Source organism: Macaca fascicularis, chromosome 16, assembly GCF_037993035.2.
Source record: "Macaca fascicularis isolate 582-1 chromosome 16, T2T-MFA8v1.1".
In the NCBI taxonomy this organism is placed as follows: Eukaryota; Metazoa; Chordata; class Mammalia; order Primates; family Cercopithecidae; genus Macaca; species Macaca fascicularis.
The window spans coordinates 88,621,179-88,644,517 of NC_088390.1; the positions used below are offsets into that span (position 1 = coordinate 88,621,179).

Sequence of the window (23,339 nt, forward strand, 5' to 3'; positions counted from 1 at the left end):
GGGACCACCGTGATGGCTACTTTCTGGCATCCCATGATACCCGGCAATGCCAGGCACACGGAGAACCTGCTGCTGCTCTGCCTGGGGTCACATGACCCACACTGAGTAACAAAAACCATTTCTTTTTTTTTTTTTGAGATGGAGTCTCGCTCTGTTGCCCAGGCTGCAGTGCAGTGGCAGATCTCGGCTCACTGCAAGCTCCGCCTCCCGGGCTCACGCCATTCTCCTGCCTCAGCCTCCCGAGAAGCTGGGACTGCAGGCGCCCGCCACTACACCCGGCTAATTTTTTTTTTTTGTATTTTTAGTAGAGACGGGGTTTCACCGTGTTAGCCAGGATGGTCTCAATCTCCCAACCTTGTGATCCACCCGCCTCGGCCTCTCAAAGTGCTGGGATTACAGGCGTGAGTCACCGCTCCTGGCCCAATAAAAACCATTTCAACAGGAAAAGGGCTCTTTAGAACTTGATGGTTATAGATCCAAGGGAAGAAAATTCTTTTCCCACAATAGTTTAAAAAATAAAGGTTACTGTATCACCAAAGTAGAATGGCTACAATCTAAAACTGATTAACTCGTTAGTAAGTAAAGCCTTGAAGTTTTAAAAGTTAACGTCTAACTTAGGTGTTAATTAATTAATTTATTTTTTATTTTTTGATTTTTTGATAGGGAGTCTCGCTCTGTCACCAGGCTGGAGTGCAGCGGCGTGGTCTTGGCTCACTGCAACCTCCACCTCCCGGGTTCAAGAGATTCCCTGCCTCAGCCTCCTGAGTAGCTGGGATTGCAGGCATGCACCACCATGCCCAGCTAATTTTTGTATTTTTAGTAGAGACGGGGTTTCACCACGTATGTTGGTCAGGCTGGTCTCGAATTCCTGACCTCAAGTCATCCACCCGCCTCGGCCTCCCAACATGCTGGGATTACAGGCCTGAGCCACCGCGCCTGGCCAGGTATTAAAAATTGTGTGTTTTGTCTTGCTTGTTTTGTTTTTGAGACAGGGTCTCATTCTGTGGCCCAGGCTGGAGTACAGTGGCACAATCATGGCTCACTGCAGCCTCAATCTCCTGGGCTCAGATGAGCTTCCCACTGCACCTAGTCCAAGTTTTACATTTTACAGCACTAAGAAGTCTAAACACCACTGATAAAGTCCAAAGCAGGGCATAAACAGAAATCCAAAACAAGGCTGAGTGTGGTGGCTCATGCCTATAATCACAGCATTTTGGGAGGCCAAGGAGGTGGGTGGGTCATTTCAGGCTAAGAGTTCAAGCCCAGCCTGGCCAACATGGTGAGACCCTGTCTCTACTAAAAATGCAAAAATTAGCCAGGCATGGTGGTGCACGCCTATAGTACCAGTTACTTGGGAGGCTCAGACACGAGAATTGTTTGAACCCGGGAGTTGGTGGGGAGGCTGCAGTGAGCCAAGATCATACCACAGCAATCCAGCCTGGGCACAGAGCAAGACTCTTCTCAAAAAAAAAAAGAAAGAAAGAAAGAAAAAGAAAGAAAAGAAAAGAAGGAAGGAAGAAAGGAAAAGAAAGAAGAAAGAGAGACAGAAAGAGAGAAGGAAGGTAGGAAGGAAGGAAGGAAGGAAGGAAGGAAGGAAGGAAGGAAGGAAGGAAGGAAGGAAGGAAGGAAGGAAGGGAAAGGAAAGGAAAGAAAGAAAAGAAAAGAAAAGAAAAGAAAAGAAAGAGAAACAGAGAAATGCAAAGCAGCAGGCTCCCAGGCCCCAACCCTGGAGTGGGACCCTCTGCTCCCTGGGCATCGGCACAGTGGTTCCACTTCCCTCCTCTCCTGGGAGCACTGACATGCAGCACGATGTTGGGAGGCGAAACACTCACTTCCTCTTAAATGTTTCCTCTTCCTTCTTCCTGGTTAGCTGCACAGAGTGAAGTTTATCCTCTAAGTCCTTTACCCTGAAAAGAAACAAATATTTGTGGAAGGAGCAAGTGAGATGAAAGCAAAGGCCAGCCTGGAATGAGCAGAAAAGGTAGAATCCCCCAGACTCTGGTCCTGGCCTGCAAGGCTGCCACAGAGCAGGCCTCAGGAGATGAAGGACTCGCGCACCGGGCGCAGTTCATGGCCTCCAGGTCCCGGAGCTCCGCGGCTCGACTCTGGAGCTTCCTCTCCAGCTCGGCGTTGGTGGCCTCTGCCCTCTGTAGACTCTCTGCAGCCTTTGCCCCGGCCTCCTTCAGAACCTCCAGCTCTTTGTGCAGTAGTTTAACCTTTGAATGATAAAAAAGAGTTCAAAATGAGGTGATAATTAGAAGACACTCAGGCATTAGGGGTACATATTGCCATTTTATCAGGATTGGGAGGGAGAAGAAAAATGAAAATTCAAGAAGCAAAGAAGCAGTAAAAGAGTGAGAATGTCCTAACACAACTCAAATGAGACTCAATGACTTTTTTTTTTTTTTTTTTGAGACAGAGTCTCGCTCTGTTGCCCAGGCTGGAGTGCAATGGCACGATCTCGGCTCACTACAACCTCCCCTTCCTGGTTTCAAGCAATTCTCCTGCCTTAGCCTCATGAGTAGCTGGGATTACAGGCACCCACCATCACACCCAGCTAACTTTTGTATTTTTAGTAGAGACAGGGTTTCCCCATGTTGGCCAGGCTGGTCTCGAACTCCTGACCTCAGGTGATCCACCTGCCTCAGCCTCCCAACGTGCTGGGATTACAGGTGTGAGCCACCGCGCCTGGCCTTCACTGACCCCCTGACAACACTCAGTACCCCACCAAAATCAGTCCATTAGGGTGCCCTAATACCCTAATTGGTCCAAGCCCAACAGACCAATTTAACTGCACTTCATTTCTTAGCACATAATTTGCATGTTATTTAAACAAGGAAATTAAACACAAAGCCAGGGGTCTAGGAAGGGGCTCAGTGCTGAGCAAGCCACTCGAGTCCCATCTGCACACTGAGCTCTTCGGTACCTTCCCAGGCCTGTTTCCCAGCCTGTAAGCCACGGGTGGTGACGATGGCTGCTGCACCCAAGTCAGCCGACATGAGGACCGGGCTGCACCCGGCCTGAGCTGCACCCGGCCTGGCAGGCGTTGAGACTTAGCTTTTGCTTTCCCTACTGATCTGCGTATTATGATGCCCACCACGGGCAGGTGTCCAGGGCTGTGACCGACTTACACAGCAGATGGGGGCGGAGGTGAACTGGCACCCAGTGCCCACCTTTGATGGGAGTGCCCACCCTGCCATGGGGCACAGGGCATCCACATGGCCCACCTGCTTGCCGGTCTGGAACTCCTGGGCCCAAGGGATCCTCTTGCCTTGGCCTCCCAACGTGCTGGGATTACAGGTGTGAGCTACCACACCTGACCAAGGAAAAACCAAAAAACCTTCAAGACCCAAGGGTGTCCCCAGTTACCTTGAGCTCCTGGGACAAGGCTGTGTTGCTCATGTTGTCAGTCTGCAGACGGAATTCGTGCTCCCTCTTCTGCATTTTCAATTCAAACTCCAGCAGCAGTTCCTGGAACAAATAGGTTTCATGGTGAAAGAACAGTGGGAACCCAGCAAAGACCCCCACCCATGTCCTGGGAGGTGGGATCCAGAGGTGAGCAGGACACGGTGGTCAACAGAGAAGGACCACACACACTGCCGAGGAGAGAAGCTGGGGTCAGTGACACCGGTAACGGCACTCTGGGAGGCTGAGGCGGGAGGATTGCTTGAGCCCAGGAATTCAAGACCAGCCCGGGCAACATAGTGAGGCCCTGTCACCACAGAAAAAAAAAAAAGAAAAGAAAAATCCTTATCTCCATTGAGTCGATTCTACCTCTGACAATAACAAACACCAAGATCTTCCAAAACAAGAGACAAGAAATCAGAATAAGGGAAACCATGAAACTGACAAGCATGTAAGACCCCAGTTTAGTAACTAAAAGGCTGAGATGCCAGCAGCAGAACAGAGCTTCCCAACAGCTGGTGCCAGCATCCCAGAGCTCACACAGGATCAGACTGCCCAGAACCACACTAGATGCGTGCCGCCCAAATTTCCGCTAGTAACCAAAGCTGCTATGTTAAAACATCATGTTTCCTTCCTTCCAGAGACAAGGCTACTATCTGGACATGATAAAAAATCCATGTTCCCAACATCTGAGATGGCTCTCCCTGAATGAGCCCTGCTGAGTCTGAGAAATTTGGCGTGGACGGCCTGGGAAGTCAGCCAGAGTCACGGCCCAACCAGAAACCCTGACAAGAATGGCGGTGCCCCGCCAACTACAACCAGCCTCAAATCGCCACTGTTCCCAAATGCTGCCGAGAGCCCCCCACCTGCTGGGCAGGACCACCCACAGCTGGATCCTCCTCAAACTCCTTCTTTGGAAGTGACTTTGGAGCCACTTGAGGGAGCCTCATTACTTAGAAAAGTCACCACTGGTCTCTGCTTGACCACAGATTTTAGATGCTGGCTTCATGCCTAATGAACTCTGGGCGTTCTCAAACTCACCTACAATCGACAAAGCTCTTTGGTCTCTGAGAATTCCAAGAGAAAGTCCTCTGCAGGCCATTTCAGAAGCAGCCTCAGGGACCTGTGAACAAGGGGAGTGAGCTCAGCACTTCCGGGGACAAGTGGACAGTCCACACGAGGGCCCATCATGACGTGAGCGTGGCCTCCTTCTCTAGTGACCTGACTGTGGCAAATTCTCAACAACACACTGGCCTATCCTACCATGACCAAGCTCCCAACATCCGACAGGACCAGAGAGGGGACCCTGTCACACCTCCACAAAGCCCTTCATCACTGCTGCACCTGCACAGACGCAGCCCCTCATGACATCTCCACAGACACAGCCTCTAGTAACACTTGCACATACCTGCATAGACACAGCCACTTATTACACCTGCACCTGCATAAATGCAGCCCCTCATCACACCTGCACTTTCATAGAAGAAGCCCCTATGACACTGCAGAGACGCAGCCCCTCGTGACTCCTGCACCTGCAGAGATGCAGACCCTCGTGACTCCTGCAGACGCAGCCCCTCATGACACCTGCAGAGACGCAGCCCCTCATGACTCCTGCACCTGCAGAGACGCAGCCCCTCGTGACTCCTGCACCTGCAGAGACGTAGCCCCTCGTGACTCCTGCAGATGCAGCCCCTCATGACACCTGCAGAGACGCAGCCCCTCGGGACTCCTGCACCTGCAGAGACGTAGCCCCTCGTGACTCCTGCACCTGCAGAGATGCAGACCCTTGTGACTCCTGCAGACGCAGCCCCTCATGACACCTGCACCTGCAGAGACGCAGCCCCTCGTGACTCCTGCACCTGCAGAGACGCAGCCCCTCGTGACTCCTGCACCTGCAGAGACGCAGACCCTTGTGACTCCTGCAGACGCAGCCCCTCATGACACCTGCACCTGCACAGACGCAGCCCCTCATGACTCCTGCACCTGCAGAGACACAGCCCCTCCTGACACCTGCACCTGCACAGACACAGCCCCATGTCATATACCTGCACCTGTACAGGCACAGTCCCTCATCACACGTATACCTGCAGAGACGCAGCCCCTTGTCACATATGCACACAGTAGCAGCATCTCTGACTGTGGTCTCTGGATATAAATCTACAGGATGTCTTTCGACAAAACCCCAGCACAGCTCGGTCTCCTGGAGGTGTAGGCTGAGTTTCAAGAACCCTGAGGAGAAATTCGGTGACTGCCATTTGTCAGTTGAAGCATTTTAAACTTACCATAATTGAATTCCAAATTCTTTTCTACAGTAAAAATTCATGTTTTTAAAATTATACTTTTCTAAAAATCAATTTAAAAGTTTCATCATTTCTGAGGTGTGCTGGTTAATTCCATGTGTCAAACAACTAGGCTACAGGCTGCCCAGATAGCTGGTAAAAAATTATTTCTGGGAGTGTCTGCAAGGGTGTTTCCAGAAGAGACTAGCATTGTAATTCACAGACGAAGTAAAGATGATCTGCCCTCCTAGCGTGGACGGGTGTCATCCAATCCACTGAGGGCCTGAACAGAACGAAATGCAATGAAGGGTGAACTTGTTCTCTCTGCTTGAGCTGAGACATTCGCCTTCTCCTGCCTTGGACACTGGGCTCCTGTATCTTGAGCCTTCAGAACTGGACCAGGACTCACATCAGTGGCTCCCTGGTGCTCAGGCCTTTACACCTGGGCTGAATTACACCACCAGCTTCCCAGGTTCTCCAGCTTGCAGATGGCAAACTGTGGGAGTTCATGGCCTCCATAACTGCATGAATGAATTCCTACGATTTATCTCCTATTGCCTGTTTCCCTGGAGAACCCTGACTAATCTGTGAGGAAAGGAAACAAGGAAGCACCGTGGAGGTGGCTGCATGCAGACAGCCCATCCTGTTTCCCTGCAGACCGTCTCAGAGTGGCGTCTGCCCCGATGGCGCCATTGTACTCCAAGGAGAATGCAGGCAATGAACCGAATGGTTGTCTCTTCCTCAGCCCTACATGACTTCAGCTTCCCAGTGGGCACGCGGGGAAAGCACCCAGGAAGGGGCTGACCCAGAGGCTCTACCTGTCTCTGCAGAGCAAGCTCACCATCGAGCTCCTCAAGTTTTCTCTCCAGCCTGCATTTCAGATTTTCATATTGTTCCCGGTGGTGGTCGATCTCACCATTCTTGTCACTGTGGTAATAAAACAGCATTAAGCAAAGCCACACCAAATATTCAGCAAAGGTAATACATTTTCAAGCTGTACTTGACACGTGAAAGTTGGTGCTTTGCTTTTACGAAGGGGTGGTTTCAGTAGGACCCACAGGGTAGCAGAACTTCCAGCCCCACCTGGACCAGCATGCTATACCAATCTATAAAAGAGGAAATTAAATAGGGCCCAAAGTCTCACAACATAAAATCCAAAATGTCCAGGATACAATAAAAAAAAAAAAACTGACAACCAAAAACCAGAAAGATCTGACCGGTGCGGTGGTTCATGCCTGTAATCCCAGCACTTTGGGAGTCCAAGGTGGGCAGATCACAAGGTCAGGAGATCGAGACCATCATGGCTAACAAGGTAAAACCCCATCTCTACCTAAAATACAAAAAAATTAGCCAGGTGTGGCAGCGGGTGCCTGTAGTCCCAACTACTAGGGAGGCTGAGGCAGGAGAATGGCGTAAACCCAGGAGGCGGCGCTTGCAGTGAGCCAAGATAGCGCCACTGCACTCCAGCCTGGGCGACAGAGCAAGACTCCGTCTCAAAAAAAAAAAAAAAAGAAAGATCTGCGCTTGAAAGAGAAAAGACAATAGGTGATGCCAACACGAAGATGACACAGACGCTGGAATTCTTCAACAAGGATGCTATAGCAGTCGTTATAAAAGCACTTCAAGTAATCGAATAAAGCAAACGGAAAAACAAATCTCAGCAAAGAAAAAGCTATAGCAGGCTGGGTGTGGTGGGTCGTGCCTATAATCCCAGCACTTTGGGAGGTTGAGGTGGGTGGATCACTTGAGGTCAGGAGTTCGAGACTAGCCTGGCCAACATGGTGAAACCCCGTCTCTACTAAAAATACAAAAATTAGCCGGGCGTGGTGGCGCACACCTGTAATCACAGCTCCTCCGGAGGCTGAGGCAGGAGAATCCTTTGAACCCCGGAGGCAGAGGCTGCAGTGAGCCGAGATCACGCCACTGCACTCCAGCCTGGGTGACACAGTGAGACTCTGTCTCAAAAAAACAAGAGTGTGAGACTGAGAAAGTCCCTGAACATGGCTGAAAACATCCCACACTTGGAGAGAAGAATGAGCAAAAGACTTGAAGAGACACCTCACAACACAATGTAAAGCACTTTTAAAAGGATGCTCTGAACACTCTGGAAACAGCTATGAGAAAGTCAGCACCCACACGGGAGGGCAAAGCTGTCCAAGCACCGCATGCGCCTGCATGGACTCGGCGTCTGGACAAGGTGCAGCCTGAGCGCCAGCCTTCATGCTGGGGACGGGAGCTTCTAGACACTCTCCCTCCACTCAGGGAGAAGCTGACTTCCAGCTCAACTCTCTAGCTCTTTCCCTGGACCCTGGGAAGGTGGCACGTGGGTGTGTGCCACGTTACCAAGCAGTGCTGCTTGGGTCAAACGACTGTGGACTGGCACTTTCTATCCACGCTGTTTATCCATACAGGGAGATGCGATAAAGGAGCCATAAATACTGTAGGCTTCCTAGAAGACAGTGACTCTCATTGGGGTACATCTGTTGCGGGGCCACAGACGTGATCCCTGTGGGCTGCTACAGGAGATACTGGCTGCGGAATACTGGCCGGGCCTTCTGAGCCAGAGTGGCACCGCACCTACCAACGTGGATGTCCTCTCCTCGCACCTGACCTGCCGCAGGTCTCTCTGCTGCACAGGAGCAGCTGGCGTGGTCCTGTTGGCCTGCTCACACCCATCTGAGACCCTTCTGAGCAAACAGGCCCAGCATACACAACAGAGGGTAGCCGGTCAGTCAAAAGGGTGCGGCAGAACCCAGCACACTGACACAAAGAACAGACGCCACAAATCAATCAGGAAGTGCTGGACGCACATTTTGGAGCGGTGTGCGCAGGCGGCTCTCTTTAGGGCCTGGAGATGACACAACAGATGGTCCGTGGCGGCTTTTACTTTCCCATTCCACCACAGCGTCTTCTCTGAGAAATGACTTTCTATGATAAGAATAGTTTACTCCTGTGGCTTTAAAAAGTACTTTAAAAAGCTGCTTATGGCCAGGTGCGGTGGCTCATGTCTATAATCCCAGCACTTTAGGAGGCCGAAGCCAGTGGATCACCTGAGGTCAGGAGTTGAAGACCAGCCTGGGCAACATGGCAAAACCCCATCTCTACTAAAAATACAGGAAAAAAAAAAAATAGCCAGGCGTGGTGGTGGGCACCTATAGTCCCAGCTACTCCGGAGGCTGAGGCGGGAGAACCACTTGAACCTGGGAGACGGAGCGTGCAGTGAGCCGAGATCCCGCCACTGCACTCCAGCCTGGGCAACAGAGTGAAACTCCGTCTCAAAAAAAAAAAAGAAAAATGCTGCTTACATTAGAAGAATACGTAAAACATTAAAAAAAAAAAGTATCTAGGCTCCTGTTAAGTGCAAACAGAGCGTACAGCCGGCTCTCCTGACATCTGCACACACACATTACACAGGAAGGGCCTCTAACTGCTAACGTGCTATGATGAACCTGCGGTGCTTCCGAAGTGGGGGATGGAAGATCTTGTCAGAGAAGCCTGTCCTCCTTCCTTCCCCCCTGTCTCCCCAAACTCTCCACAGCGTGGCTGGCTGAGTGGCGCTGAGGGGACACCGGGCATGTGGGTAAGTTCCAGGGGCCCCACCACAGGCCCCACGACAAAGGCTGTAGGTTTTTATGTCGACTTTGCCTTAAGTCAGCTCATTTAGTTTTGAAATTACTACAGACTTCATATTAAAATCATTATAAATTCAAATACGTGTTAATATAGATTTGTAATTAATGAAATAAATTCCAAATATTTAAACCAATCTCCATTAATTTCAGAGTTATATCAGAGCCCAGAAAAAGACAGGGCATTCCTGAATCCACACACATTCACTCAACAAACACACGTTCAGAAGCCACGAGACACTCGGCCACTCAGACAGACCAGCTCCCGTGGCCCGGAATCAGCAGCGGGAGGAGGGGCAGTGAGAGTGGGCAGTGCTCGGGCAGCACAGTGGAGCAGGGGGCGTGTGGGGGCCTCCGCCAGGCGCTGCAGGGGAGGGCTCGTCGGTCGGTGGCTCACCTGTGGACGCGCTCCAGCTCCAGGCGATGCTCCTGCCACACCAGCTGCTGCTGCTGCTGCAGCTCCTCCACCTTCCTGGCCTCTCTGGCTAGCGCCTGCCTCAGCTTAGCTGCCTCTATCTTGAGCTCGCTCACCTCTGCCCGCCTGGCCTCCTCCCACTCCCTGGCCCGGGCGAAGGCAGCTTCATAGCGCTCCAGCTCGAGGTCCCGCTCCTCCAGCACCTGAAGGTTGTAGACAAAGTCCTCCTGCAGGCACCGTAGTTTCCCCTGCGCCTCCTCCAGCTGGCTCCGTGTGTCCTGCAGAGCCGCCTCCTGCAGCTGGCTGCGGTGGGCCTGCAATGCCCTCCACTCCTCCTCCTTGCGAAGCAGCAGCTCATTCAGGGCCGGCTCTGAGTCCAGTGGCAGCATGGTGGCCGCTGCAGTAAAGAGAAAGCAGGTTCAGGGTGCACCGTGAGGGGCCCTAATTTTCCTTCCACAGTACCCACCTCACATTCCCTATCAACAGTTACCATGGCCGGGCGCAGCGGCTCACATCTGTAATCCCAGCCCTTTGGGAGGCCGAGGCAGGCGGATCACCTGAGGTCAGGAGTTCAAGAACAGCCTGGCCAACATGGCAAAAACCTGTCTCTACTAAAAATACAAAAATTAGGCCGAGCATGGTGGCTCATGCCTGTAATCCCAGCACTTTGGGAGGTCAAGGTGGGTGGATCACTTGAGATCAGAAGATCGAGACCAGCCTGGCTAACATGGTGAAATCCCATCTCTACTAAAAATATAAAAAATCAGCCTGGTTTGGTGGCACGTGCCTGTAGTCCCAGCTACTCGGGAGGCTGAGGCAGGAGTATCGCTTGAACCCAGGAGGCGGAGGTTGCACTCCAGTCTGGGTGACTGAGCAAGACTCTCTCTCAAAAAAAAAAAAAAAAAAAAAAAAGGCCAGTCGCGGTGCCTCACTCCTGTAATCCCAGCCCTTTGGGAGGCTGAGGTGGGTGGATCACCTGAGGTCAGGAGTTTGAGACCAGCCTGGCCAACACAGTGAAACCCCGTCTCTACTAAAAATATAAAATTTAGCCTGGCGTGGTGGCGCATGCCTGTGATCTCAGCTACTCGGGAGGCTGAGGCAGGAGGATCACTTGAACCCGGGAGGCAGAGGCTGCAGTGAGCAGAGATTGCGCCGCTGCACTCTAGCCTGGCGACAGTAAGACGCTTTTCTCCAAAAATTAAAAAATTAGGCCGGGCGCGGTGGCTCAAGCCTGTAATCCCAGCACTTTGGGAGGCCGAGACGGGCGGATCACGAGGTGAGGAGATCGAGACCATCCTGGCTAACACAATGAAACCCCGTCTCCACTAAAAATACAAAAAAAATTAGCCGGGCGTGGTGGCGGCGCCTGTAGTCCCAGCTACTCGGGAGGCTGAGGCAGGAGAATGGCGTGAACCCGGGAGGCGGAGCTTGCAGTGAGCTGAGATCCGGCCACTGCACTCCAGCCTGGGCGACAGAGCGAGACTCCGCCTCAAAAAAAAAAAAAAAAAAAAAAAAATTAAAAAATTAAATTAAAAAAAGAAATCCAGAGGAAGTAGAGGAAGGAAAGATGGGAAACACGGTTTGTCCAGCTACAAGAGCTAGGTTCTATAAAATAGCTTCAACGCAGCACCCTGTCCATTTCACGGCTGAGAAAACTAAGGCTGCTAAGTGGCTACGCGAGGACTGACACCGGGACTGACAGCCTCCCGAGTAGCTGGGACTACAGGCGCCCGCCACCTCGCCTGGCTATTTTTTTGTATTTTTTAGTAGAGACAGGGCTTCAGAACCAACGCCCCTTCCCACCTAACGCCCTGCTCCTGAAAGATCCACCACCTGATACGGTTTGGATATTTATCCCTGCCCAAATCTCGTGTGGAACTGTAATCCCCAGCGTGGGAGCAGGAGCCTGGAGGGCGGTGTTTGCGCCGTGCGGGCGGACCCCTCTGTAATCCCCAGCGTGGGAGCTGGAGCCTGGAGGGCGGTGTTTGCGCCGTGCGGGCGGACCCCTCGTGGCGCCGTCTTCGTGACAGTGAGTTCTGGGGAGATCTTGTCATTTCCAAGAGCCTGGTGATAATGAGTTCCGGTGAGATGTGGCGTCTCTCCGCCACTCACACTCCCTCTCTTGCTTCTGCCTGCTCCCCCTTTACCTTCCGCCATAAGTGAAAGTTTCCTGAGGCCTGCCCAGAAGCTGGTACCAACGCTATGCTTCCTGTACAGCCGGGAGAACCGTGAGCCAATTAAATCTTCTTTCTTTATAAGTTACCCAGCGTCAGGTATTTCTTTCTAGCAATGTAAGAACGGTTTAATATACCATCCAAGAGTACATTCCTTTGTTCTTTTTTTTTTTTTTTTTTTTTTTTGAGACGGAGTCTTGCTCTGTCGCCCAGGCTGGAGTGCAGTGGCCGGATCTCAGCTCACTGCAAGCTCCGTCTCCCGGGTTTACGCCATTCTCCTGCCTCAGCCTCCCGAGTAGCTGGGACTACAGGCGCCCGCCACCTCGCCTGGCTATTTTTTTGTATTTTTTAGTAGAGACAGGGCTTCACCGTGTTAGCCAGGATGGTCTCGATCTCCTGAACTCGTGATCCGCCTGCCTCGGCCTCCCAAAGTGCTGGGATGACAGGCTTGAGCCACCGCGCCCGGCCTCCTTTGTTCTTTTATTTTGTTCATCATGGACTGATATTTTGGTAAAACCATAAAAATAAAGTGCTAGAAAAAATAAAATTTAAAAACAAAGATCACAAAAACCAACAAGCTGGGCACAGTAGCTGTTGCCTGTAATCCCAACACTTTCAGAGGCTGAGGTGGGCGGGTCACTCGAACTCAGGAGTTCCACGCCACAGTGAGTGGTCTATTAAAAAAGAAAGTTTCTTCTGGCTGGCCCTAGCTGCCCAATCCTCTAGAGGTCCAAGCATGAGCTCAATTTGGACACAGAAATCCCCCACAGTTCTTCTCTGGTGTCCACACAGGGGCACTACATGGCCTAAAAGGGCCACACCCAGTTGGGGGACAAGCACAAACTTCCGGCCTGGTGGGACATGGCCCGGGAGCTGCTGCCAGAGCAGAAAGAAGCCCCAGCCTGTCTTGGGTACCTTTGCCCCTCGGGCCACAGCAGAGGTTGTACAAAGTCCCAACTCCCAGAGGGAGCGGGTACAATGGCACAGCCAGGCTGAGCACCAGCCGTGACAAAGCACAAGGAGGAGGTGGGTAACAAAGCACAAGGGGCTGCAAGACCCGTGGGCCCCTCCAGAAAGGGCTGGTCAGCAGGGCACACCCACTGGCGGCACGAGGGCCCCCTGGGGATCCTGAGACGGCACTTCTCTGACGAGGCTCTGGAGCAAAGATGGCCTTCATCCCACACGCTTCCCGCGATGCAGCCCCCTGCCCAGCCCCGCCCAACACCCTGGGCCCATCACGCCACCTGGACCACCTCGGCCTGGCTCCTCCAAGCTGCGCGTGCCCACCCATTGCCCGAACTAATGGCGTCCCTACCGACCATCTCAGTGCTCTCCCACACTCCTGCTCCTCGTCTCCCTCGGCTCCTACAGTGTCCCTACCGTCCACCCCTCTCGCTGTCTCCCACCCTGTGCCCACACCTCGGCCACCACAGTGTCTTACCGCAAAAGACCTCAACTGGCCTCTTGTGCACTCCCACTTTCTTGGCTGCCAAAGGAATCTTTTCAAAAATGCTTAACCAGGTTTCCCATTCCACTGAGGACACCTGGACCCCAGACTCCTTCCTGCCACTGCCACGCGCCCCCAGAGCCTGGGATGTGTGGCAGGTGCCCTCTGCCTGCAAAGTTCCTCCTAACCACAGGGCAGGCTCCTCCTGCCACTGGGACCTCAACCTGAATATCACTGCAGGGAAGCTCTCCTAACTGCCATCTCATGTTGGCACAACGCCATCGCCCCAGTGTCAGGTGTAGTGAGTCCCGCCGTCTGGCACAGTCTTGGCGACAGAAACATTTTGTACATAGAGGCCATGCACACACCTGTGCACACACAGGGAAAGAATCGGAATATCAGCAAATACACATTAAATGATGGAACATCACTGTGATCTCTGATGACTCAGAACCCTTCACACAGTGCCCGTGAGTCCTGACCACCGTTCTCTGCAGAGCCTGAGATCTGCGAGGTCTACGGGCCTCTTCTCTGAGGACTGCCTGTGGCTCCCGTCCGGTACCAGGCGCCCTGCCACTGGACTTGCCTCTAACTCATCGATCACAGCCACCCATGGGGGTTGCTCTTCTGAGAATCTGATCACGTGACCTTATCTGGCCTCAAATCTGCCCACGACTCCTGACCATTTTCAAAATAAAGTTCGATCTCCTTGGCACAGTGTATGAAGACATACCGAGGACGGGGCCCAGCCTGCGTGGCTTCAGCTGCTCCCTGCAGGCCCAGAGCAGCCTTTATCTGCCAGTTTCTGCACACGTGCTACTCCAGGCCCCCAGACCCCTCTCCCCACATTGGGTGAGGTTCCTTCCCACCAGGGCTCAGGACTCAGCAGGTCACCCGCTTCTCAAAAGCTTCAGGCAGCCAGGACAGGCAGATGGCACGCGCCACCCCTCTATGTGAGATGGGTGCTACCCGGCCTCTGTGTTCTGCACAGAAGAGCAGCCTGATAAATCCACACAGCAAGTGACTCGCTGCAGCACCCAGGGAGCGCCCAGCTTCTCCAGCGCCTTATCCATCACACTCAGGACCCACGAGAAGCTCCACACACCAAGGGCCTGTAAGTCAGCTGGGCTTGGCACGCCCTTCCTTCTGACCTCATCACAGAACGGCCTGCCCTGCTTCCGTACAAATCTGGATGATCCCCAAAGCCTCAAGGCGGAGATTAATTGGCTTTCAAAAGCACAGGTTCAGCATCTGGACGCAATCTGCCTGTCGGCCAGCAGGCGTCACTAGCAAGCACCTGGTTTCAAGAAGGACCACATGAAGCTTCCGGGTTGGGGAGCGGCAGGAGAAGCCTCCGGGGAGGGGAGGGCCCCACTGCCAAGCAGGCACCCCCTTCCAGGAGAACCTCCCAGCAGGGGCTGGCACAGCACCGGGGGCGTCCCATCACTTAGATTTTCTCATTTAAAATACTGAGCTGATCTAACGGTGATGTTGTAGGTCTACCTGTTGTGGTATGATGACGCATCATGGTTTTCTTGCAGTTCCTGGCTCATAACTCTCCCTCGTCACCGTCTTTTGTTACAACGTTGGGCGTGTCAGGCCTCAGGACACAGAATCCTCCCAGGTCGCCACTCTCACCTGACCTTCCATTGTAGGTCATAAGCCTCTCCCCAGAGCGCCCACCCTCTACCCTGGGGGAAGGAATGCTGACTTCAGGAAGCCTCCCTAAAAACCCAGAGGACAGGGTTTGGAGAGGTTCCTGGGGAGTGGTGGGGGGGCTGGGGGTCCTCCAGGAAACCCCGTCCCCCATATCTCCCCCTACGCATCTCATCTGTATCCTCTGTAATACCCTTTATGATAAACTGTTAAACCTACGTGTTTCCCTGGGTTCTGTGAGTCACCCCAGCAAATCGAACCCAAAGAGGGGGTTGTGAGAACCCCAACTTGAAGCCAGTGGTCAGTCAGAAGTTCCAGAGGCCAGGACTAGTGACTGGTGTCAGAAGCGGGGCAGTCTTTGAACCACCATTGCAAAATTATAACTGAGACAGTGAAAGAAATCTGACCTAACCAATTCCATCTTGCTTCTAACCTCCAAGCTCTCCTTGTTCATTCCTGGGTGTGGGCCGAACTAAGTTTGGGAGAAACTTAGTTTGAAACAAAGACAGTAGCACCTTTCCTGAAACAAACCCCCTTTTTGCCTGGGGACTAGACTGCCTTTGTAGGACTAACAAATTAGCCAAAAGATTAGAAATTATGGTTTAGGGCCAGGCGCAATGGCTGGCCCCTGTTGTCCCAGCACTTTGGGAGGCTGAGGCAGGATCACTTGAGTCCAGGAGTTCGAGACCAGCCTGGGCAAAATGGCAAAATGCTGTCTCTACCAAAAATACAAAAACTAACTGGGGCATGATGGTGCACGCCTGTAGTCTCAGTTACCAGGGAGGCTGAGGTGGAAGGATCACTTGAGCCTACAAGGTTGAGGCTTCAGTGAGCCGTGATCGCAGCACTGCACTCCAGCCTAGGTGACAGAGTGAGACCGTGTCTCAAAAAGAAAAAAAATAATAATAATAAATTATGGTTTAGGAGTCATGCAGCTATAGGCTACAAGATTCTGACCTTCCCCAAATTGTTCCTGGGGTAACATCACCATTGTAAAACCTAAGATCAATCAGTGTTGGAGATATTTTGCAGACCCTGCACTCCACGGATCAGCTGGCACCCCCCAGACTGATAAACTGGCTCATCCCATTTGTGGCCCCCACCCAGGAACTGACTCGGCGCAAGAGGACACCTTCGACTCCCTAGGTTTTCGTCTCCAACTCACTGGCCCCTACACACCAAGTTATCCTTAAAAACTGATCCCCGAATGCTCGGGGAGACTGATTTGAGTCATAATAAAACTCCGTTCTCCCGCACAGCTGGCTCTGCGTGACTCACTCTTTCTCGATCCTAATTCCCGCCTCGGTGAATCGGCTCTGCCTAGGCAGCGGGCGGGGTGAACCCGTTGGGTGGTTGCATGTTGGGGACTGAGCCCTCACCCCGTGGTCTGACCTCTCTCCAGGCAGGCGATAGTGGAACTGAACTGAAGGACACCCAGCCGAGTCTGCTGCAGAGCTGACTGCTCACATGCTGGTGACAAACTCCCTCTCCCGCCACATTTGGTCACAGAAGTCTTCCTCTGTGCTGATGATTCTTGTGGTGTGAGAGTAGAGGAAAAACAGTGTGAGTTTTCCAGACCTGTGAATAAAATACACACAAAATAAAATCTACTAAAAATACACGGAGATGGGGTTTCTCCATGTTGGTCCCAACCTCAGGTGATCCACCCGCCTCGGTCTCCCAAAGGGCTGGGATTACAGGCGTAAACCACTGCACCAGGCCCAAATATATGTATATTTTTATGACCTCCATATGTAAATATATTTAATACTCTTATTTTTATTATTTTAGACAGAGTCTGGCTCTCTTGCCCAGGCTGGAGTGCAGTGATGCGACCTCGGCTCACTGCAACCTCCATCTCCTGGGTTCAAGCAATTCTCTGCCTCAGCCTCCCAAGTAGCTGGGATTACAGGCACCTGCCACCACGCCTGGCTAATTTTTGTATTTTTACTAGAGATGGGGTTTCACCATCTTGGCCAGGCTGGTCTTGAATTCCTGACCTTGTGATTCACCCGCCTCAGCCTCCCAGAGTGCTGGGATTACAGGCGTGAGCCACCGCGCCCGGCTAATACCCTTAACTTACAAGACACTTTCTGGGACTGGAAGGCAGGTCTGGGGTGGCTCACTCACTTTGTACTCAGGACAGAGGACTCGATCTCAGTATCCTGAGTAGCTGGGACTGCAGGCAGTTATTTTTTTTTTTTTTAATTTCTTGTAGAGATGGGGTTCCACTATGTTGTCCAGGCTGGTCTTGAACTCTTGGCCTCAAATGATCCTCTCACCTTTAAGTGTACTGAATTTAGCTCTTGCGGCCCCTGTTGGATTCCAGAGAGTGCTGCTCAGCCCTCTGGGAGGCTAAATTCAGTACATCCACTCTTTTGTTTTGAAACAGAGTCTCACTCTGTCGCGCAGGATGGAGTGCAGTGGCACAATCATGGCTCCCTGCAGCCTCGAATGCCCATCTAAAAACTACAACTCGGCCGGGCGTGCTGGCTCACGCCTGTAGTCCCAGCACTTTGGGAGGCCGAGGCGGGCGGATCACAAGGTCAGGAGATCAAGGCCATCCCAGCTAACACAGTGAAATCCCATCTCTACTAAAAATACAAAAAAATTAGCCGGGCGTGGTGGCAGGTGCCTGTAGTCCCAGCTACTCAGGAGGCTGAGGCAGAAGAATGGCATGAACCCAGGAGGCAGAGCTTGCAGTGAGCCGAGACCCAGTCACTGCACTCCAGCCTGGGCGACGGAGCGAGACTCTGTCTCAAAAAAAAAAAAACTACAACTCAAGCGATCTTCCCACCTACTTACAGGTGTGAGTCACTGCACCCGGCCTCTCATCTACTCTTTAAATAGGTCCAGGGGACAAAAATTATGTACCTGTGACCCCATGTTTTTTTTCACTTCCTCACTGACTGCCAAAGAGTAGCCACAACCATTTTTAAAACTGAAATAAGAGAGATCGGCAGTAGGTCTTAATTCTGTCACTGGCACTTGCTGGAGAAGAAGGCACCACCACCATGAAGGAACATGAAGAGCTGTTTTCTTTGAATGTGCACTTGCCAAAAAAAGTGAGTAAATGAGAAATAGAAGTTGAAGTCAAAGTCTTGTCGTTGAGTTTAGACTTTGCGGACTTTTAGAACGACGTACACGTTTCACGTGCCAAAAACAGCACAACAAAAAACAAAAACCCTTAAAATCAGTAAGGACTCAAAATGAAGTAGAAACAGGTGAACCTGGCCGGGCGCGGTGGCTCAAGCCTGTAATCCCAGCACTTTGGGAGGCCGAGACGGGCGGATCACGAGGTCAGGAGATCGAGACCATCCTGGCTAACGCGGTGAAACCCCGTCTCTACTAAAAAAAATACAAAAAACTAGCCGGGCGCAGTGGCAGGCGCCTGTAGTCCCAGCTACTCGGGAGGCTGAGGCAGGAGAATGGCGTAAACCCCGGAGGCGGAGCTTGCAGTGAGCTGAGATCCGGCCACTGCACTCCAGCCTGGGTGACAGAGCGAGACTCCGTCTCAAAAAAAAAAAAAAAGAAACAGGTGAACCTAACTTGATTACAAGTGGGTAACTTGTAATAAACTCACAGGTATTTTTGTGTTTGTTGTTTGTTGAGATGGGATCTCACTCTGTCACCCCAGCTGGAGTGCAGTGGCATGATTATAGCTCACTGCAGCCTCAAACTCCTGGGCTCAGATAGTCCTCCCACCTCAGCCTCCAAGTAGCTGGGACTACAGGCACACGCCACCATGCCTGGCTAATTTATTTTATAATTTTTTATAGAGATGGGTGTCTCACTTTGTTGGCCAGGCTGGTTTCCAACTCCTCACCTCAAGTGATTTTCCCCCCAGCTTCCCAAAGTGCTGGGATTACAGGCATGAGCCACTGTACCCAGCCACGGGTTTTAATATATACACGGACACAGATACACTGAAATAGATTTACATGTGTATAGTGTATAGAAACACACGTTGCCTAGCTCTATCCATTAAGAAAACCAAGAAGAAATGGCATCCCAGAAGCAATATGTCTATCTGGTACTGGGATCTTGGTTTCTAAACACCACCTTCTAAACTAAAAGGAACCAGGACTCCTTGGAGAAATGACTGATTCTGGGATATGTCAAGGCAAGCGTAAGATGAGCCTGAATTCTGTGGTGCCAGAAAGAAAGAAAATGCTCCAGAAGGTTGGGACGTGCTATGAGGACAGAGAGGCCAACTTGAAGGGGCTTCTAACACCTTAATCTGGACAATGTGAGCCACAAAGTACATGATAGCAATGGGTTAGAATCCATGGGATAAAAAGATGTACTAATACCAAGACGTCACCCCTGCACTCCAGCCTGGGTGACAAAGTGAGACTCGTACTAACACCAAGACCCCACCCCTGCACTCCACAGCCTGGGCGACAGAGTGAGACTTGTACTAACACCGAGACCTCACCCCTGCACACCAGCCTGGATGGCAGAGTGAGACGCCATCTCAAAAAAAAAAAAAAAGATATAGTAATGAAAATTAATAGAAAATTGATGAGAAGAGATGGTTCTTTCTTACAGGAGAATCCCAACTAATAAATGTAGGAGTAACGGAAACAGAAAAATCATTTAACAAATAGCACATTAATAGTTATTTTGGGGAAACACTCATGGGTGCTAAAATTAGTGACAGAAGTATATGGTTAGAAACAAGATCTTGCTGGGCGTTGTGGCTCAGGCCTGTAATCCCAACACTTTGGGAGGCCGAGGCAGGCGGATCACTTGGGGTCAGCAGTTCAAGACCAGCCTGACCAACATGGTGAAACCCCGTCTCTACTAAAAATACAAAAAAAATAAAAATAAAAATAAAAATTAGCTGGGCATGGTGGCAGGTGCTGGTAATCCCAGCTGCTCAGGAGGCTGAGGCAGTAGAATCGCTTGAACCCGGGAGACAGAGGTTGCAGTGAGCCAAGATCAAGCCACTGCACTCCAGCTTGGGTGAGAGAAAGAGACTCAAGTCTCAAAAAAAAAAAAAAAAAAAAAAAGGCTGGACGTGGCGGCTCACACCTGTAATCCCAGCACTTTGGGAGGCCAAGGTGGTGGATCACCTGAGGTCAGAAGTTTGAGACTGGCCTGGCCAACATGGTGAAACCTCGTCTCTACTAAAAATACACAGATTAGCTGGGAGTGGTCGTGGGCAGCTGTAATCCCAGCTACTTGGGAGGCTGAGGCAAGAGAATCACTTCAACCCAGGAGGTGGAGGTTGCAGTGGGCAAAGATTGTGCCACCAAACTCCAGCCTGGGCAGTGAAGAGAGACTCCATCTTAAAAAAAAAAAAAAAGAAAAGAAAAAGAAAAAAGAAAGAAGATTTTTTACATAGTGGCAAAATATTTCCCCATAAAATATGCATTATTTACAAAGGGAAGGACCCCAACTTTGTGGACACACTTGGCAGGCACCACCTCAGCCCCCGGGCCCCGATGAGCACCAACAGCCAGGGGCATCCTGTGGCTCATAAGACACTGGGAAGGACACAATTTCCCTGTTGAAGTTTTCTGGCCAAAAATGAGTAATATGAAATCAATTACGAGAAAACATCAGAGAAATCCAAAATGGGGGGCATTTTATAAAATAGTGGACTTATCACTGGATCCTGGACCACGGTACAGTCATCCTTGAAGCAGCTGCTAAACGAGAATAAATACTGGAGACCAGATCACGGGATTATATTAACATGAACGCCAGCGTCTCCATGTTGCTGAATGAACTGTGGTTCTGTAAGAGATCAGCATTCTAGGGGCTGTGGGTAAAGAGTACACGGGAAATCTTTGTGCTGCTTTTGTATCTTTTTCTAAGTTACAGATAATTTTTTTTTTTTTTTTTTGAGATGGAGTTTCACTCTTGTCTCCCAGACTGGAGTGCAACGGCGCGATCTCGGATCACCGCAACCTCTGCCTCGCGGTGTAATACCCTACCTTGTTTTAACCTGATTGATTCTCTCTTAGCTGAGAGCTGGACAGACTCCATGTTGGTTTCTTTGCTTGCAGCCTCTTATTCCCCTCCCTTAAGGACATACCTGGTGCAAGCCGACCCCAAGCACATCCAGGAATGCACTTACTGATAAGAAACTGGAGCAAGCTGTACCAGCAGCTCCTGGGAACGCGCTCTGTTGATGGTACCCAAAGCCCCTGCGTTTATCACTTTGTGGTAATTGAAGCCCCTGCACCTGAAACTGTTTTTTGTTTTTTCCTGTAACTGTTTCTGTAACCATTTCTAACTTTTTTGCCTGTTCTGCTTCTGTAAAAAAAAAAAAAAAAAAAAAAAAATAGCTTCAGCTAGACTCCCCGTCCCCTATTTAGACCAAGGTTTAAAAAGAAATCTAGCCCCTTCTTCGGGCGGAGATAATTTCGAGCTCTAGCCGTCTCTCGGTCGCCGCCGGCAATAAAGAACGCCTGAATTAGTCTCAGAGTGTGGCGTTCTCTCTATAACTCGCTCGGTTACAACATCGGGTTCAAGCGATTCTCCTGCTTCAGCCTCCCGAGTAGCTGGGACAACAGGCGCCCACCACCACGCCCAGTAATTTTTGCATTTTTAGTAGAGACGGGGTTTCACCATGTTGGCCAGGCGGGTCTCGAACTCCTGGCCTCAAGCGATCTACCCGCCTCGGCCTCCCAAAGTGCTGGGATTACAGGCGTGAGCCACCGCGCCCGGCCTTTCTTTTCTTTTTCTTTTTTTTAAACTCAGACACAGCAAGGCTGCCTGGGCGCGGAGCCGTCCTTGGCGGCGGCGGAACCCGGAGAACTCTCCCGGGGTTGCGGGGCCCTGGTCGGCAGCGCCCACCGCCCCAGGTCATCCAAGGGCGACCGAGGAAACACTCCCGCCCCGCCCCGCCGCAGCCTCCGCGAGCGGGTCCCCGGTCCGGGCCCGGCCGGGCTCTGAGGGTCGACCTCGCGCTCCAGGTCCTCGTCTGACAGGACGGCAAGTCCCGAGGTTTTCCACAGGAAGAGGGGTCGGAGCGGCTCCCACGCCGCCCACGCCGCCCGCCCGCGCCTCACCTGAACGGCCGCCAGCAGCGCTGCCGGGTCCCCCCGCGTTGCCACAGCGACCGGGTCAGTCGGCCGCGTCCGGCTGCGCTCGGTGCAGCGCTCGGGTCCCGCCGGCAGGAAACGGGGTCCCTGGCGCTGGGTTCCGGCCGCTCCCGCCGCGCCGGGTTCCGCGCTGCGCCCAGGCCCGAGAGACGCCCCGGGCCGAGCCGACCGCCGCCGCGGATCGAGGGAGGGAGCCCGGCCTCCTCACCGGTCAGCGGGGCGACTCCGGACTGGGTTCCGGGCTATGGGGACGGCGGGCTCCGCCGCGCGAGGCGCCCCCACCCTCGCCGCCCCCGGCCCTGCCGAGGGTCCCCAGGCGCCCGCTCCCTGAGGCCGCCCGGCTCGCGGTCCCGAAGGGGTGTCTTGAGCGTTTGCCCTGAGATGAGGGGAGCGCGGGGGCGGGGGCGGCCGAGGCTGCCCGTGGGAGTCTGTACGGGCCGGGGCGCCACCGAGTCCTGCCTGAGGGTCGGCTGCGGCCACCGGGGCACGAGTTCCCGGCGCCGCCCACGGGCTCGGAGACTGGCGGGGCCCGGGCCGTGCGCGCAGCCGCTCAGATCCTGGTTAGGGAACTGGGGGAAAGGACGGGGCCCGGAGGCGCCCCCACCATCCTGTGGGAACAACATCCTCAGGGCCAGCCATTCCCCACCATTCACATCCTCCGAAAATGGCACCTGTTCTTATCCATCTGCGGATCAATGAACGGAGCCCGGCCCCGGGACAGAGCAGCCTGGTCCACCCGAACCCTCAGCCCGCACTTCTGCGTGGGAGTGGAGGGGGTGTCTGGTGTCTGGGAATTCCCCTGGTGGGGCAATAAACCAGGGGTCTGGTGTCATCCCCCACCCACATTGTTACACTGGGTCACTCCAATCCCTGCCGTGCCTGCAGCCCAGACACCCTACAGCCCGTCCTCCTGGACCCACGCGTCCCGGTGGGGCTGCCCCTCACCCACTGCCCTCAGTCCCGTCTCACACACCAAACCCTCTTCTGCCTCGGGGCCTTTGCACCAGTTGCCTCTGCCTAGACCTGGTTCCCTGGATGCTCCCTCCCCACCCCACGTGTGTGTCCGGCTCCCTGGATCCACCCCCCACCCTGTGTGTCTAGCCCCCTGGACCCACCCCACATGCTGTGTATCTAGCCCCCTGGAATCCCCTCCCCACTCCCTGTGTCTAGGTCCCTGGACCCCCACCTGCCCCATGTGTCCAACTCCCATGACTCCCCCCACCGTGTATCCGGCTCCCTGGGTTCCCCTGCCACCCCATATGTTTGGCTCCTTGTC

At 52.7% G+C, this 23,339-nt stretch overlaps 1 protein-coding gene across 48 annotated transcripts in view; it reads right to left on the minus strand.

Moving 5' to 3' along the window:
* The window catches only part of CCDC57 (coiled-coil domain containing 57), a 119,071-nt gene extending 96,996 nt beyond the window's left edge, over nt 1-22,075 (minus strand). For 20 of the 48 annotated variants that reach the window (XR_012426372.1, XR_010582078.2, XR_012426365.1 and 17 more), the window contains exons 1-6: nt 16,385-16,489; nt 9,711-10,125; nt 6,503-6,611; nt 3,370-3,471; nt 2,059-2,216; nt 1,833-1,907 (exon numbers count right to left, since the gene is read on the minus strand). Coding sequence is in view for 31 of the 48 variants with exons in the window: in XM_065532171.2 (XP_065388243.1) it covers nt 1,833-1,907; nt 2,059-2,216; nt 3,370-3,471; nt 6,503-6,611; nt 9,711-10,117 (851 nt within the window). In the remaining 17 variants the exon portion in view is untranslated. Of the gene's footprint in view, nt 1-1,832; nt 1,908-2,058; nt 2,217-3,369; nt 3,472-5,489; nt 5,635-6,502; nt 6,612-9,710; nt 10,126-16,283; nt 16,584-22,030 lie in introns of those variants that run through there. The other 28 variants (XR_012426377.1, XM_074021003.1, XM_074021001.1 and 25 more) reach the window with 12 other exon arrangements.
* Between the last annotated feature and the right edge of the window lie 1,264 nt (nt 22,076-23,339).